General features: G+C 36.0%; 1 protein-coding gene across 2 annotated transcripts in view; it reads right to left on the bottom strand.

Annotated features, from left to right (window-relative positions):
• NEBL (nebulette) overlaps positions 1–18,707 on the bottom strand; it is a 239,758-nt gene that overhangs the window by 150,936 nt on the left and 70,115 nt on the right. For both annotated transcript variants that reach the window (XM_048950462.1, XM_048950463.1), the window contains exon 3: positions 18,192–18,276. In XM_048950462.1, the coding sequence (XP_048806419.1) occupies positions 18,192–18,276 (85 nt within the window). The remainder of the gene's footprint in view (positions 1–18,191; positions 18,277–18,707) is intronic.

The following is an 18,707-nucleotide window of genomic DNA, read 5'->3' as shown; positions in this document are numbered from 1 at the left end:
GTCTGGCTAGGGTGCACTCAATTCTTTATAGCAGCTCACACAGTGCTAGGTTTTAGATTTTCAGCCCAAACAATGCTCCTCTCAGTGAATAGCTTGCAGGACGCTCAATAGCTTGGGAGGGGACACAGCCAGACAGATAAGCCAAATGAACCAAAGAGGAATTCCATGCCATAAGACATCATGCTCAGAAATAAAACAGAAAAGAGGGGTGTTTAGGTAGGTTAGATATCTTTTGCTCAGGAACTGGCTGAGTATCATCCATCCAATGGAGGTGGTGAGTGACTGCATTTGTATCACTTGTTTGTTTTTCTTCCATTTCTTCTTTGCTTATTAAGCTATTTTTTAATCTCAACAATGTGTTTTCTTGTCCTTTTCTCTTCCAACATCCCATAAGAAAGGAGGGGGACCAATGTGAGTAACTGTGTGCTACTTAGTTGCCTACCAGTCAGCCCACAACACTGGCCTTCTGCTGAATATCCCCCTAAGTAGTAGTCCAGCTACACTGCAGTACTCAGTAGTGAGCTCAATTTTTGCAGGGTAGTTTTTGGGATTGCTCTATGCAATTCCTGTTAGCCACGTTATTATACAACACACAAAAGAAAATTACATACAATGTCATATTAAAATAATTAAGCTTATATTTTAGGCTGCTATTGTAACAAGAAGTCCTCCATATTGCACATCAGCATACTGTGGGCTATACAATCTGATTCATATTGGTAAACCCAGAATAGAGTACTCTACCACAGAGCTATAACTGAATTTGTGCCCGAAGCTGCACAGCCAGAATATTTGCATACAGAGAGAACATACTAGATCCCACAGAACTTTTCATACATTATTTTCATCTTCTATAGTTCAGAAGTGTGATCAAATTTAATATATTTGTTCTAGCTGTTCAGTCAAACCAACTTTTTCTTGCTAAATAACCAGTGCTTATTATCAATCCTCCTTATCCTGAAGTGACATATGGGCTTCGCTTTTCTCAAATTGGGGAAAAAGCCACATTCAAGAGAATTCCATACATTCATAATTCATAGAATTCCATAATTCAGTAGAACTTCTCTACCATAATATAAGAGGGAAGGACTTTAAACTAAAACAGATTTAATTTACACGTTAGGGGGAAATTCTTTATTCAAAGGGCAGTGTGGCTCTGGCACAGCTGCCCAGGGAAGTTGTGGGTGTCCCAACCCTAGAGGTGCTCAAGGCCAGTTTGGATGGGGCTCTGGGCAGCCTGAGCTGGTGGGGGCAGCCCTGCCCACAGCAGAGAATTGGAATTGGGTATGCTTTAAGATCTCTTCCAACTCAAGCCATTCTCTGATTGTATAACATATAAATATATATATATATATATATATATATATATATATATATATATATATATATATATACACACACATGAATTTGGTATTCGTTTTATTCTATAGAAAGATGGTTGGGAGAATAGCAGAGAGCAGAAGTTATTAAAGGGGGTATTCATTTAAAGACTTCACCTACCCTAAGCATAATACCTGACTGGGGGGGGAGAGAAATGGGGGGAACTAGCAATTTTTGTAGCAGTTATATTAGTACTGGTTTTTACTTCAAATTAACCAAATTCAGAAGCCAACTTGTACAAAAACTATGGAACAAGATCATTAAAACAGAGTTCTTAACAGAACTGATCTGAATTTTTTGAGTTTTGAATGACAACCTTAGGGCTGAATATACTGTTCAAAAAGCTATTACATGACTTAGAAGACTAAGTCTTATGAAGCAACTTAGTCATTTGTGTCCCTAGGACTGATTTAAATATTTAGGTGTCCTACTTGTAATGAAAATAAATGGGGTCTAGGCACTTGGGGGAACTAACTCTTTGATTCAGAATTCAGAATATAAAGGAGTAAGGATAAAAGAAAACCTGAAACTTATGTTTCATTCCTCACAACTTTAAGCTTCCCAAACATCATTTTTATTTCAGTAGATCTTCCTCCAGCAAAAATTACATCTTGCAGAATACAAGCAAAGAAAACCGTCTTCGCTAGCTTCCTACTTTCCCTTTTTTACATTATATACAATGAACACATTACAGTATTTGGATCCTACAACTTGCAGGCAGTTTCCAACAAACTTTTCAGTGTCACAACAGAAAAGTAAAAGGTAGGCTAAAGTGAAAAGTAGGTTATCTTAGTCTTGCCATTAGTTCACAGACAACATATTTGGCAGCTCTGCAAAAAGCAATCCACCATCCTAACTGCAACCTGTGCTCTGGAATGTTCCAGGCATCCAGGCTTTCACTAGTTTGTGTTACTGTGACTAGGGAGATACCAGTAAAAGAAATTCAGCTACCGCCTTACAATGACAGAGGCCTTGAAAAGATGCACAACTATGAAAGGATCACTGTGAAGCTGAAGTAGCAAAAGAATTATGCCTTTGGAGATAAATTTAACTAATTTAAGTCAAAAAATTTTGAATTGTTTCTCATGTAGACTCAGCTGAGCATTAAAAGATTGCCATAATTTGATGTTCAGATGAGTGAGAGAGAAAAGACACATCTCCAACACATTAAAATAGTCTTTTGATTCTCAATGATTAGGTTTGTAAGTAATCTCTAACAAACTTCCGGTGTCAGGAACTATTTAGTACTTGGATCTGGACAGTGATTGTGCTTAGAGCAATGGATAGAGAATACAAAGAATACAGGCAAGGCAGCCTTCTTTCTAGGGGCTACACTCAAACAACACTAACGGAGGCAGAACACTAACTGAAGTCTGTGAAACATGGTGTTAGTTCTAGTGCTATAAATGCAACTGGAGGGAGAAGTCTTCTAAAAGGAAAATCAGAGCTGGGCTAGTAATGCATCCCCACAAGGGGATTGTAAGCAAAACCACGTACTTTCATGGAAGAAAAAGTAATAGTTCTGAAAATATAGCAGTTACCAAGCAGGGGCTTGATCATTCAGTTGCACTGGATTTTCAGAGGGGTTGGGATTTTTGGAGGGGGGGGGTTTCTCTACTAGATAATAAGGTGATGGTACTCAAGAAGCATTATGTGACTTTAAACCTCAGTAGAAAAAATATTCACTATAGGATGGTCATCTCAACACAGTAAACCAAGAGTAAATATCAGCATAAGAAAGATACTGCTCTCAGTTTACAACATATTAACTTTCCCTGCACGCGCAGAGATGTTATTGGTAGTGAAACAATGATGTGGCATTATTGTATCAGGCTCAGCATATGTTACTTTACCTATAGTTTGTAAAGAGTGCTTGTTTTCATTTGCACTAATCAATGATATTCAGTAAGTAGCAATAGACTGTTCTCAATATTAATGCAAATTAGAGAGGTTCCACTTAATTTTCTTTAATTGCTGGACTGTAAAAGATGATCATTTACATTGAGAGATAATTAGCTAAGTGTGTATTAACTGTTTTGTGCATTTTTTTGTTTGGCTGGTTGGGTTGTTTTTTTTTTTTTGCATGAGAATCTCCAGTCATTCAACCAGACAATGACTCAGACATTTGCTTTTGAAATAGATGTTTCCAATGAACCCCATTAGCTCCCCAAAGCATCACAGTAACAGCTGGAAATCAGTGTAGGCAATGCTCAAAGAAAAATGGGTTTGAACAGGAGCAGATATTCCCTCCTGAACCAGAGTGCCTCATGCTAATTGAGAACAACTTCACTGGGCTGACAGAGCCTGTAGTTCCAACATGATAAAAATGATGTTTACTGTCCCCAGGGGGACTGAATAGAAGTCTGCCTTCATGCATAGGAAACGTATTAGCAATTGCATCAGTTGTGAAAAAACAGCTGCTTGACCATCCCCCACACAGACAAAAATACTGGACAGAGGCTGTTAGCTTGGAAAAAGGAGCTACAGCAATACAGTCACATATAAAATATTCACAAATGACCAGCACTGGACTGAGTGGTACATGAACAGGCAATGCTATGGTAACAGAAATCAGATTTCATTCAAAGGAGGAAGTAGGGCAATAACCCCTATTTTTTCAACAGCACACATTCCTAAGATGATTGAAACATATACAGAGCAAACACCCTTAAGAAATAATATGCTACAGCAATTTATTTCCAAATCAGGATCGAGACAGTTGTTAATATTTGTTTCATTTCTGCTGCCAAGATGACATACTTCAAAGAAGAAAATTGTGATAAGTAAAGGAAGATAGAATGGATATAAAGAAATTTAAGTCACATGTGTCTTTCTAATCTCTCTTTCAAATGAAATATCAAACAGGAAATACACTTTTCCAATCTTTTATTCCAAGGGGAAAAATCTACTTTTTCCCCTGGACAGAGAACATCTAACATCTCCACGCTGCTTTCGCAGCTCATTACCAAGGTAGAAACAACAGCCAGCCATTCAGCCATTTGCATACAGAACATGAATCAGACTGGCAAGCACAATGAACCTCAGACATCTATTCAGTAAAGAAACAAGAGTTTGCAGATGAATAATTTACTGCTGTCATTCTGAAGATTACAGAAAGGAAATGATCTATTTATTTGTAAAGTAACATTATTGATAAATGTGAAGTTTAATCCTGTTAACTTTATCATTTTTAAGTAGTATTCCACTGTAAAACTATGCAGCTTTTCTTTTTTTTTCCTTACAGAACTATTATTTACCATTTAGCCTTTTACCAATAGCCTTTAACTGACACAAGCTTCTTTTGTTCTGTATTTCTGAGAGACTTCAGTTACCTCAGCAGACAACTGGAAACAAATTCTCAAGTAAAACAAATATCCAGCAATATGAAGAAGTTCCTGTCTGATATTTTAATTTTGGCCACCTAACTATTTCATATGAAGATGATTTCATTTGCAGATCATTTATTTACAGACCCAATGTCTGCATTTTTTAATTCAGTATCATAGAGATATCCAAGACACGTAAGTAGAGATATTTTGAAACACAAGCTACTCAGCTGAATAAAATCACTTAGCTGAGGATCCATGCTTTGGAACAACCACACTACCGTCAATTCCCAAGCATCTAGCAATGACTGTACCAAGCAGAGAAGTTTATGCTGTAAATTTACTCCATCAGCTAGCTGCAGCAAAACAGTACTTTGCTTTGATGTTAGTAAAACATCAAGTTGTAATTCCCATAATCAGCAACATACCCAAAATTTTGAAGCAGAGGAAAATGAATGAAAAATTAAAACATTTTTTCAGCACTTGTTAGAAACAAAAGTATTGCTGAAGGACTGCTATCAAGCAAAAAAAAAAAAAAAAAAAAAAACCTCCTCCATTTTAATAGAGAAAAAGAATTATAGATAATAAAAATAACTTACTAAACAAACCCTTTAGGTTTTACATCCTTTACAGATTCAGAGCATTTTTTCACAGTACTAGATAATATTTATTTTATATTATAATTATTAGAGGGAGAGAAAACTAACTTTCATTTAGTATGCTTGAGTGAGTCCTGTAAGTCCTATTTGCCAGACTGTCATTTCTCCTGGTGCTATCACTGTCTCAAAATTAAATTTTCCATAACAAAGCATATGGATGATCTTAAAATAAATGAATATATGTATTAAAGTAGTTTAATGTCCACACTGAAAACACTGCAGTTCTCACTGAAAGCAAAAGTCTTCCAATACCCAAAATAAGAATTTCAACTAAATTGGAAGACAAAGCAAATCAATGAGACAAGGTCAGTTTGCACAAGTTAAGGGCCTAGTTTGGTGTGTTTATAGAGGAATTCTCAGTGTTCTCGATTTGAGGTTTGTTCAGGAAAAAAGAATTTAACTGTCACTTTTTTCTCCATTTCTATCGGATATGAGAAGGGAGAGAAGAGAAGCTACCTGGAAGCTGTTAGTCCATACTGAGTGGAAAATAGTTAAATATTGCATGATTCTTGAACAGAGATGAGTGAAACATTCTCGTAAATATTTTCCAACACGAATTTTAAAAAGATTGAGGAGTAAAATCTGAAAACTCGAAAATATGTCAATTTTAAGTCTTTCTTTTTTTCCTCTTGAGATTTCTTCCATTTGTTTTCTAAAATTAAAATAAATAAATAAATAATGAAATAATTATAATAACAAAATAAAATAATAAATAAATTCTAAAGCACTTCTTCAGCTTTTGAACTACCGCTGTTTTCTACTTCTAGGCCAACAGTATGAAAAAAAAAATCCATTCTAAAAGTGTTTTGAATTTGTAATTTCTAGCACACAAATCAGCCTTTCAACCAATAAGTGTAAACTTATAAACAGTGATCAGTTGTCACTTTCTCACCGTATGTGAAGATATTCCTAATCCCTCATACTATCTTAGCCTACATTTTCCTAATTATGTGGCTAGTCACCAAGTTAACACTTTGTGTTTTGGTAACGTTGGGCTCTATAACGTTTCTACAATTGATCTTCAACACCTCTACCCATTTAAAGCTTATAAGAAGAGACAAAAATTTGATCAGAGTCATAATGAGCGATTTAAACAACCAGGTTTCTCAGCAGAGCAATAAAATAAAAATGTTAATCACTATAATTGTTTGCTATTGCCAAAACAGAACTTATATTCCTGTAATCTCTGCACATCTGATCTAGAGGTTCTTCATCCATCAAGGAGATATAAAACCCAAATGGCTCCAGAGAGCTTAGTAGCAAGATTAATGAAGAACTTCCCAATGTACATAAACTCTTAACTAGTGAAACACAGTTTTCTTAAAAATAGACAGAAGTAATGAATCACAAACACTTAAATGCTCTAGGAACTGATGCCTATGTCAAATCACTTGCCATTAAGCATAGTCAAAAGAAAAAAATAAACAGAGAAGCCTGTTAAGAACATTTATAAAGAGCCAGTCTTCAACTCACCAGAAGCAGGTGGTAGCCTTGCCTCAGAAAGAGGGAGAGTAGAGACTGCATGTTTCCACACATCCTGTGCTTCTATTTGAAATAAATAACTTCAATAACTGTAGTCACCAGGAAATTTCTTCCCATCCTTTATGAACAGGAGGATGCAGCAGAGGTAAAACAGCAACCAAAAAATTCTTAGTTGAGTCCCCTTACCATGTTTTTGAGAACAATAATGTTCTACAGGGTGCTATAAAATAAGATGACAAGCATAACACTTCAATATTTGCTGGTTCAGGTTAGCAGATGTGCTTTTCTCATGTGCCTTCTCTCTGTTCAATATTTTGTTCTTACATCTGACTACAGCCCTCTGCAAAGCTAGACTTGCTGATTATTGTGTCAGCAATTACTCCTCAGATATAGCTTTCCGTGTATAAGACACTGGATTTCACCCTACGTCAGAATGCTTTAGCCGAAACTGTCATCTGACACTTTCTTCATAGTTAATGGACAGAAACAGACCTTTCTAGGGGAGCAGTTCTTACAATTTATTTTAGATGTCCTGATCCATCCAGGTACATCTCTGACACCAGAAGAACAATGTCTGAAAGGTACAAAAATTAAAAAAATTTTCAACCGTTAACTTAATCCATCATTGACAGATGTGCATTTGTAACTATAACTCACAAAGTGTGCACCACAGCCATGTGTTCCACACAACACAGCTCTCTGTGCTCAAACAGAAGTCTGACTCAACCTGAACTGAGGCTCTGCCTTAAGAGCAGCGTCTTACCTTGGTCCTCTCTTTTGGCCTCATTTCCCCATCCCTCCACTTCACTCAGCAGTTGCTCTGGACAAGGACCCTGCAGACAGCCTCCCATGGTGACAGGTTTGTTTCTGGTTGGTGTTATCCATTTCAAAATATTCTGGTTCCTGGTCACTCAGTTCAAATATTACCAAGGGGACCCCAAACTCTTGCATTACAACAACAAATTACCTCATATGAGAACCCGGCAGCCTAGAATGCCTAACAGAATTAACCTGGAGAAGGAACAAAGGCCAAAAGAAAAAGGAACAGGAAAAGGAACAGGAACAGAGAAAGAGAAAGAGAGAAAGAGAGAAAGAGAGAAAGAGAGAAAGAGAGAAAGAGAGAAAGAGAGAAAGAGAGAAAGAGAGAAAGAGAGAAAGAGAGAAAGAGAGAAAGAGAGAAAGAGAGAAAGAGAGAAAGAGAGAAAGAGAGAAAGAAAAAGAAAAAGAAAAAGAAAAAGAAAAAGAAAAAGAAAAAGAAAAAGAAAAAGAAAAAGAAAAAGAAAAAGAAAAAGAAAAAGAAAAAGAAAAAAGAAAAAAGAAAAAAGAAAAAAGAAAAAAGAAAAAAAGATACTGGTGCTTAATTTCACCTGATAAAATTATTTTCCTTCAAGTGAAATGTGACTACTCTGAATTTACAGGAGATTTAGAATGCACTTACCAAACACATACATTTGTACATAGAGGTCCAAATTTATAATCAAACTGAATTATAAGTTTATACAAATACAAAATATTCACACATTGGCCCTAAATATCAAATTAGTGTTTTCCAGTTGGGTTTCTGTTCTGAGCATGCAGTGTCACAGTAACATAAGAAGTAGCAGGCAAAGGCATTTTTTAATTTAAACAGCTTATATTTTGCCCTTCAACATTTACAGTCTACTAAGCTATCAGAAAAAAAGTAAAAAACTGCTCCAGGCAAGTTTTACTTTCCTCCTCTCCCCCAAGATGAGAAGAAAAAAAAAAAAAACTTAAATATTTTTAAATCTCTAGTGTTCAGTGCAATTAGAGCATTTAGTATTTTTCTCCAGTCACTTTCTTTTGGATAAGGTTAAACATTAGACTAATCCTGGTCTTTTTCTTTCCTGACCTGGTCCTGGTTTCCTTTTCTTTCATGACCCTTTCGCTTGAAAGCCAATCAACATAATCTCCTGCAAGCATAGCACTACCTGACAAACCATCACCCCAAACAGACCTCAATCCATCCTGCAAGGCAGCAGTTACAAGAAATCATTGAACTCTGAATGGTCCCTGTACCATCTGAGAATAAATCAGAAAGACAATACATTTCTTGGATCTAAAACAGCCCCATCAATAAGTAACCTAAGCATCAGGAAAATGACCAACTGAAATGCTGACGAACACACTTGTTTTTTTATTGGGGTCAAGGGGTAGGACTACCCAGGAAACTCTCCTGCCTTTCTTCTTCTCAATATTCTATAAGGCCAGGATAATGCAATTTCTGCTCCATGTTCTGTTTTGGCCTTGTACCAGGCTTAGGCTTAGGCTCCTTTTGCCTTCTCACAATTGGACTAAGCATATTACAAGTGTTCTTTGCATCACTAACAGAGAGCTCAGCCTACATTGCGTTGGAAAAAATCTAGAACAAATAAGTAAAGAGGGACAGAGACAGAAAGATCCACAAAGCTTCAAAGCGGAAAAAATGCATCTTGAAGAAGCAAACAATGCCTTTCTGCAACCATGCAAAATCCTGGAGCCACCTACAGCATTTTAATGAGGTGCACGGAGAAAGAAAGGGATTTTGTTTGTTAATTTTTAAAATTTTTTTACTGCAGCTAGAGCTATCTTTTTGGTTTTTCATTTGCTTAAAGCTTGTAACTTGTAAGACTTTAATTGAAAAAGCGTGACACTCTCATCGGCTTGGATTTCCCCAGTAAAGCAACGTTGCTGGTTACATTTTGTTAAGGCCATCTATGGAACGAATGCTGACAAAAAAAACAGAATTAATAGTGGAGTTGAGGGGTACTGCTCTGTTACTAGTGCACACAGTGGCAACAGATGTTTTGCAGAAAACAAAGATATGCATCTGGATAGACTTTTTGTGTTACAACTGAAGGGAAAAAAGTGTAAAGAATATCAGCAACTCATCTGCAATATAGATACCCCGAACAATCTAAAAATGCTTTAGCAGAGGCAGGTAACTGCTAAACAAAACACATACTTATTAAGGTTCTTGAGAAACAGACATACATGGCAGATAATCATGTGGGTAAATTAATATTTTTCCTTTTTTTTCTAATACAGATCTAAAGAGTGCGTTCATTCTATGGAAAAAAAAAAAAAAAACACCAAGTAAATATAACCACACTCATAAAACTTCTGTTCTATAATTCTAGATATCCCATCAATAGATATGCAACAAGTTTATTGCATGCCACAACAAAATATTCAGCTATGAAATAAACATGGATTTGAGGCAGCTTCTTGAGGTATGTTAAAATAGAATTCGATCATTCAATCTGCTGATAAACTCAGGTACATGTTGCTATCAATTTGATTTGTCGCATAAAAGGGAAGCATGGATATCTGCAGATCAGCACAACCCTAAGCAATGAGCATATTCAAGAATTCTTTGAACTAGCAAAACTGACAGGTTGTTTCTAGCATCAGCAGAAAAAAAAAAATAGTGCCTGAGGAACAGAAATGGTATTTTCTTGAGGAAAATAACTTTACGTGGGAAGAAGGACCAACTTCAAAACATTTTCAAGAACCAATACAACTAAGACAAATATAGCCCTTAATCATATCCTTTGAACACATTAATGTAAGGCCATGAGAATAAGGACAAGAAAAAAATGAAGAGAAAAATTAACCTTGCCCCTAAAAAGTCTTAGTCCAATGTCTCTGAAGTTTGTGAAGAAATTGCAAATGATGAACAGAAAAATTGGTTATTTATACTAAGATAGATGACTAGCTTCATGCTTTGGTAAGAAACAGGTCAGTACCATTAAAAAAAATGAGTCTAAAATGAGGAACTAAATGGAATCCATTAATTGTCACAATATGAAAATGCCAAATGGGTTAATCCAGTGCTTTGATCTATGAAGAAATGTTACAATTTCACAATGGAAAAAAAAATTAAGCTTTTACTTTGGATAAAAGGATATTAACAAAAATGCTTATATGCTACTGACAAATTATCAAATATGCCACCCACAATTACATGGAGAAAAAAAAAAAAAGAGATAATTTACTCCTCCATTACACAAATGGAAGTCTAGGGCAAAGACCAAGAACATCCTCGAGGGTGACAGTGGCGATATAAAAGAAAATAAGTTCTCCTAACTCAGTGAACTGACTAAAAGCATCTTCCAGAAAATTCCTCTTTCCATTGAAGGGTGAATAAGTAAAGGCAGGCTCCTTCCATTAATGCTGATTACCAGTACTCCCCTCCAGATCGTCACCCTTCTAGTCGAGTTTCTCCTTGCTGATCACAATAAGAATGAAGTGTTTCAGGAAGAAAAGGCAGCAGCATCAATAAGAAATGACTCTACATGGACCCCTTTTGATTAAACATGGCAGCTCATGAAAGACAGATATCTGAAGATCAGAAAGGAAAGAAAAGGTGATGTGGACTAATTTCCCAGCTTTTACAGACTTTCATTTTACAGCAGCTGTGCTAAGAGAGCATAAGGGAATGAACTCAGTACTGGCACCCTGGTTCCCAGAAGCACTGAGTTCATTCACTTGCTCTGCTAAAGAACTACTGGGAATACGAACACGTACACAAGCAGAGCTCAGTGCTGAGAGGCCGTTACTGAGGGGCAGTGAAGACAGACTCGCACCCACCCAGCTCCAGGAGGCCTGCAGAGCCCTTCCACATAGTGACCCTCAAGCACCCCAAGTGCCATCACATCTTCTGGAAACTCAGCTTCATGCTTCACAAGTACTACTGAGCTGGGATACAGCCCTCACACTATTTCAAATATAAAAAGATATGTATCCATTATACTCAGAGGTGCATTACATAGACCCAGTACCAAGATTCAGTGCTCTGTGTTTTGAGTGGCAACCAGATCGCTCTAAGTGGAACAAGCCACTCACAATGTGGACATAAACTAGTACACAGGACTTTTCAGCACAACTGATTTCCTTCTGACCCTCTTCTAGGTATCAGTATAGAAGCATCCTCAGCATCTAACTTGCAATCCCTGGATGACACACTTACAAAAACTGTTCTGTTCTTGATCTTAAATTCTCTGTAAAGTAAGATTTTTTCCCTCATTGCAGTTTAAATTCCACGCAGTAATGAGTCAAAAGATAACTAACAAAAATCACAGCATCCTATTTCCTGCAACATAACTGCAGAGAACAACAATTAACAAAAGATCTAGTTTCAAAAATAAAAAGCAGAAAAGAAATTGAAGAGGATCAGTAGGGAAACTTGTTAACACACGAAAAAAAGAACACGTTACATGCTCCATTCCCTCCTCACTCAGCAAAAAATATATTTTTTTAATTATTCAAATGTAAAATATTAATTGAATAACTTTTCAATTACAGCAATTCTGATAACATCTTAACATTAATGGCTTTATTCATTGTCCCTGCAAAAAGTTACAAAATTTCAATGCTAGGGCAGATCAGTTAAGAATTCTTCAACTACACTTGCATGTAAGAGCTACAAAATCTGTGACTCTTTTGTCTCTTTTCTAGTATTTCTGACTGTATAACTAGAAGTTATCTGCTTCACTTTTGATTTTATTGATACTAAGAAGTGCTTTTGCTCAATAAATACTCTATTTAATAATCATGACCATTCTGCTCTCATCCTAGCAATAAGAATTATCTCTATTTCACTTAGATGTATTATCTCTTCATTTTTTACAGTTATACATCACACACATCTGAAAAGAAAAACTTTTTTTTTCTTCACATCAACTTATTCAATGTTATTTTCTTTAATGTTTCTGTGTCTTGACACAGGAAAAGATGATTTTTCTCCTGCTACTGATTATTTTACAGGCTTCATGATTTTCTGACCAGCAGGAACAGTTTTTCTTCCACATCTCTGCAAATGCTACTGTTCTTCCTTAAACATAGTTAAAGCTCTGCTTTTCTACTACTAGATTATATCAGTTTTCCAAATCACTATAAATATTGGTCAAGCACCAATGCAAGAAAGGAAAAAAATTCCCACAACCTGCTGGCAGTTATTTTTGTATCATCAAATCAATAGTAAAAAATTTTGGTTAGGTAGGTGGACATTTTTACATACATTCATCCATGAGTCTGTCTAAAGTTTTGTATGAATGTTTTGTAAGCATTCATACTTGCTTCCCAATGTGCTCTTTCCATGATCATTTTTGCAGACTTTTTGCAGAGAAGTGACAAAATACTTCAAAAGAAATGATCTAAAGCAGTTGTTTTGCGTATGCAACGAAGCCTGTAGTTGGGCTATAACACTTATACATGCAATAAGATTGGTTCTGAAAAAGAAAGAATTCGCTGCTTTTATCCACACTGCTTATCCTACTGATTTGCAAGTCATTAGGTAGCCCAAAACAAAAATAAAGAATAGTCAGCCCTCAACATCATAATAAAAGTTATTTCAGTTATAAGCAACTTCCATTACTCTGATCAGCAAATTGTCATCGGAAGTTAGTTAAAAACTGTTTGACTATGCAAGTCAAGGATATCAGAAACAAAACTGTAAATCAAAATTATATTTAAAAAAAAAAAAAACAGTAAGATATGCATTCAGGACAAGAATCAACAGATTTAGCAACTTCAGTTTTAAGCAAACCGTTCTTTTCTATTTCAATAAGTCTATGATCATATCTTATACCTCATCCAAAGATAAGTAATTCCACCTGTGAAATGAAAAGAACTTCAGGACACAACAAATGTGTCAATAACAACAACAACAACAACAAAAGTTGACGTATTCCACAGAGAAACTCCCTCTCTGCCTCCCAGTTTGTTTATCAGGAACTTCAGTACTATGCACTGGTTGGTGTCTCTGTCTCTTGACCACAGAGTTACAATGTGTTCATCTTCACTTGCTGGTTTTGCCTCCGTGATAGCGAGGAGCAGCAGACAGGAAAGCAGATAAAGCACTGCTGTAAGAGCCTGCATTTTACAGCTTGTCTAATATTTTGCAAGTGCAAAATAACAGAAACATGGTAGCCATAGAGTAGTATTAGTAGCCTATCTCCTCTGTAACAGGAAATGCTACAGTTGATCTGCACAGCATTGCCACAGACAAGAAGTAAAGACTGTAGAGCAGTTTACATTGCCAGAAAGTTAAGAGAGAGCAGGAGCAAAGGAAAGCCAAAGAAGGTACATGAAGGTGGTTCCCAAGTATACACCGCTGAGAGGAAATATCTGAGATAAGCATACTGTAAGCGCATAGAGAAAATATCTGTGGAACGAAGGAACACACCTCTAACAAATTAAAGATAGGGATTTTTCTTCAGAGACGCATAAAGAAAACTGTTGTTTGAAACACTGATCTTTAATTTAGAAGACAAAAGATCATGAAACATCGTTTTTCATCAGAGATAAGGCATACCAAACTGGGGAGTTTTCCTGAATGGAAAAACAAACTTCCAGCCTCTCCTAATGGACAAATGCAGTCTCTCCTCCAAACTACAGAGATGGATGAAAGCCCATGGGAGCAAAAACTATAAAATTATATTGTATAGAAGGAAAACATTCTCTGGAAAGCTTTTAGGTGTTGCCTTTTGAGTTCTTAACAATATAATTTTTCAAGTGTACTAAAGAGCAATTCATTTTCTATTGACTCCTCTAGAAAACAGTATTTTGGTTTTGTTTGTTTTGCTCATCTTGTTATGCCAACATGACAGCTTGGCACCTCATGCTGACCTTAATAGAATCTTGATAGAGGACACAGCACTTCAAGCTTAAAATGTTGTCAATTGCTGTTTAAATGAAAATTGAAACAAGCTTAAAAATGCACACGTCTTTCAGATTATAAAGATTCAGTGGTGCTTTCTTTACCCAATCCTCCTGCTTTGCTTGTTAGAATGATCAATAATTCTAAATCTGTAGATTTTTTAAAAGATGCTTGGAGTCTCACAGCTAAATGCAGAGTTGTGCCTTTTCAGAACTAAAAGCATTAAACATGCTTACTTAGAACCTAAAAAGCAGGTGTTACAGTAGAAATACTTTTCCTTTTACTGAAAAGTTAACTTTATTTTTTACATTACCTCACCACTGCACTGGCAGAAGCTCTCAAGAAGCACTGCACTCAAGAAGCTCTGATGAATACTGTACAAACCAACCCGATTTGGTTTGATAGGAAATACTTTTCTTGAACCATGTACACACTTATTTGCACTGTATGACACTAAAGAAGTGTCATAGAAGGATGGAGAAATTGAAGGAGACTTGAACAAAGGCAAATTATATATCAAACATCTGTATCAACTGGAAGTCTTGCAACTTTCTCTGCAAAGCTTGTGGTACAGCAACACAGCCAATAGGGTTGATTCAGGATATGAACAGACTTATACTGTTATAAAAATATTACTGATGTTATTGAAAGGTTACAATTTTATTATAAGATTTAAACTAGACTATAGAAGGTCCTTGAAATCTTTATTTCAGCATTAAAACAGTGTGAAACAGCAACAAGGAAGTGAATTATTATTAAAAAATGTTGTGACTTTTCCTACAAGCAGATAAATTTGCGCCACTGTACACGGGCTGCTCCAAAAATAATGCCTCCTATTTCATTATATTGGCAGTACGTTAGTAGAGGTGAAACCTTCCCACCCATACTGTTACACTTTGTTGCTATGTGAACAGATGACAGCAGTGCGACAATCTGACAGAATGGCATCTGACATGAAAGTGCATATGAAACAAAGGTGTGGAATTGAGTTCTTCCATGTAGACAAAGTTGCACCTACTGACATTCATCAACACTTGCTGAACATTTATGGAGACCAAAAGTGGATGTGAGTATAGTGAGGCAGTGGGGTAGTGCATTTCAGCAGTTGTGACAGCTATATGAATGAGAATCCACATTCCAAATGATCCTGCACAGCTATCACACGACAAAATGAAAAGCATCACAATGAGCTCATCCATGAAAATGAGTGGATTGCAATCAGGAAAGTGTGTATGGAGCTGAAATCAGCTTCAGTGTGTTGAAAATGATGGTGGCAACATTGGAATATCGCAAAATTTGCAGGTGGGTCCCATAAATGCTCACACAGGAACAAAAAGAACACTATATGCAAGTTTGTCAGAACTTGCTGAACCAGGACAAGGCTGAAGTTGACAGTTTCCTGGATTGCATCATTACTGGTGAAGGGATGTGGTACCAACACTACAAGACAGAGTCAAAATGGAGTCTATGAACTGGTGACATGTGAATTCCCCATCAGTAAAAAAGTTCAAGACATAGCTCTCAGAGAGTAAAGTGATGTGCACTGTCTTTTGGAATAGGAAAGGAATGAGCCTTCTGGATTTCCTGGAATCAAGACAAACCAACTCTGACCACTACTTCACAGATCTCACTATGCTGAATGCTTGAACTTCCAGACTCAAGCCAGACAAGAAGGCGATCTCTCTTGCAACATGATAATGCCAGGCACCGTCCAGTCTAAAGACCACAGAGTACATTACCAATCTTGGCTTGGACTGTCCTACCACATCAACCAGTGTGGTATAGTCTCCATCTAGCACCTTCTGACTTCCATCTGTTTGGGCTGACGAAAGATGGACTGCATGAGTAACTTTTTCCTAGTAATCATGCCATCATAGCAGCCATGAAACATTGGGTCACCTCCACTGGAACAGACTTTTTGAGCACAGCATGCATGCTCTTGTTCATAGCTGATGAAAATGTGTAGCTAATGGTGATTACTGTTGAAAAACACTGTTTTGTAGCTGAGAATTTGTTCTATGAAATAGTGCTATGCTATCTGTAGCTTTTGTATTTTCCATGGAAAGAAATGGGAAGCATTACTTCTGTAGAGATCTATGTAGTTTAGAACTGTATTTGACAAACTTTCAACACCTAATAAAGAGGCACCTTTCACAAATTATGGGTTTCGCCCTCTTTCCAAGTTTCAAGTAGAACTTTATACAGCATTTTATGCCACTTCTTGCAAATAGTTGCAGCAAGTTTATACTTAAGCAAAATCCAGGCTTCTCACTGATGAAGGTATGTAAAATAGTACACTTGTTGGGTTATTTTTAACCAGCATAGAACAAGTTTCCTCACACAAAACAACATGTCAGCATCTTTCAAACAGGGAAAGTGATTTCTCACATGTATGCATGCACATGTGCACAGATGCACAAGGTAATACAGTGAAAAATTGACAGAATAGAAAAAATGTATTATTCTTCTGGATCCTATCATTTTTCTTCAAACCACTAGGAAGAGTAACGAAGTTTATATCCTTTTATACAGACTTTTACAAAATATAGCTAACGCATTCCTGTTAACAAGATGTTAACTGCTGTACACAGAACACTGGACTACAGAACTCTCCTCTTTCCTTCTGGTAGAATTTCAGCACAAAAGAATTTCTTTGAGTTTTAAGAACAGCCCTAATGATGAAAGTAATTTTTTTAATGGATACATCGTGCCAAATATCTGCTGATGTTTCTTTTTAACACTCCTCTGATTTCACCCATTAACCTACAAAGAGGTTCCCAAACAGAAAAGACCTTTATGCCTCCTGTCTGTCTTGTGCTCCACACCTTATTATGTTAATTGTCAGTAATTACTATAAACTGTCAATTTATAATGAGAAATTGCAATTAAATTATGAATAAAATTGTAATAGAAAACCAACTTTCACAAAATACAATGAATCCAATATTACCAATTGTCTCACACAGCCAGGATAATTTCCAGTGTTGCTTACATAAAAATCAAACATTACAAAACTGGTATTTTCGGACAGAAAGACCAGATGTTAAGGAATTAATATCAATTAAAAAAGTAGTAAACCTACCATGTAATACTAGTAAGCAAATACAATGTTTTTGTCTTTATCTCCTTTTTTTATTTTCACTTTTCTCCTTACCCATTTAATTCAGTGTCCCGTTAACATAGGTAAACTTTGATGGATAAATTTTTTGTCACATCTGGCTTATAGAATGGACCATATCTGAGCTCACCAGGACATATTAGATTTATAAATGGATCATTCAGCCAGGTCAGTTTTGACAGATTTCCTAAATGTTTGCTGATGACAAATTAATTGTTTATAATCACACAAGCTTTGAAATTTGATGCAAGCTAAAAATGACATTTGTCTAAGGCAAATGAACTCTCTGGATTCAGCTATTAGATTTCAAACTTCAAAAACTACGTAAAGAGGTACTAAACATACAGTTGAAAAATTAATGACTTCAGTAATGCCAACAGAGTTACAACTATATGATTATATATTTATATATACAACTATATATGATTACATTTATGAGAACAGACATAAAACCCTGACTTTTGTAATGCTATTCCGACCTAAAGATATTTCTTCCAATAGAAAAACTTCTGAGAAGTGGGGCAGGTAATCCAATACAAGTAAAACAGAAGAATCATTTGATTTACCTGACTCTGCAATTCACTTTGTTGCTTCAAACGTAGATTTTCTGGAGTATCAGCCACTGTAGTGAAGGATTGCTTTGGGTAATGTCTAAAAAAAAAAAGAAGTGCAAAGCCAAAGGGTAAATATTTACACATGATAGAAAGTCAAATGTATTGCAGCAATCTTTCTTAGACTGTACAGAAATGTTTCTTAGTTTACTGGATGTGTTAGAAACATTTACTCTAAAAATATTGTGTCAGTACTGCATCACAAAAAACAGCATGAATGAGTTTCTGTAACAAATCTAAATACTATCCATTTATCTTCATCACAGTCTGCAGAGACCAACAGGACAATTCTTTCTTCAATAGAGTGAACAAAAGTATCTTTAACTGTAAAGTAAAAGTAACTTTTGTAAAGTGAAAAGTAACTTTTCTTGGCATAGTCACATGATGAATACAGATTTGAATGTTTTATAGAAAATCAAAAGTTACATAAAATTCGTGCAGATGGAATATCATGGTGCAGAAACCTGAAGA

Source organism: Lagopus muta, chromosome 7, assembly GCF_023343835.1.
Source record: "Lagopus muta isolate bLagMut1 chromosome 7, bLagMut1 primary, whole genome shotgun sequence".
Taxonomy (NCBI): domain Eukaryota; kingdom Metazoa; phylum Chordata; class Aves; order Galliformes; family Phasianidae; genus Lagopus; species Lagopus muta.
Note: the sequence above shows the minus strand (reverse complement) of the source record. Positions and strands in the feature narration are given on the sequence as shown.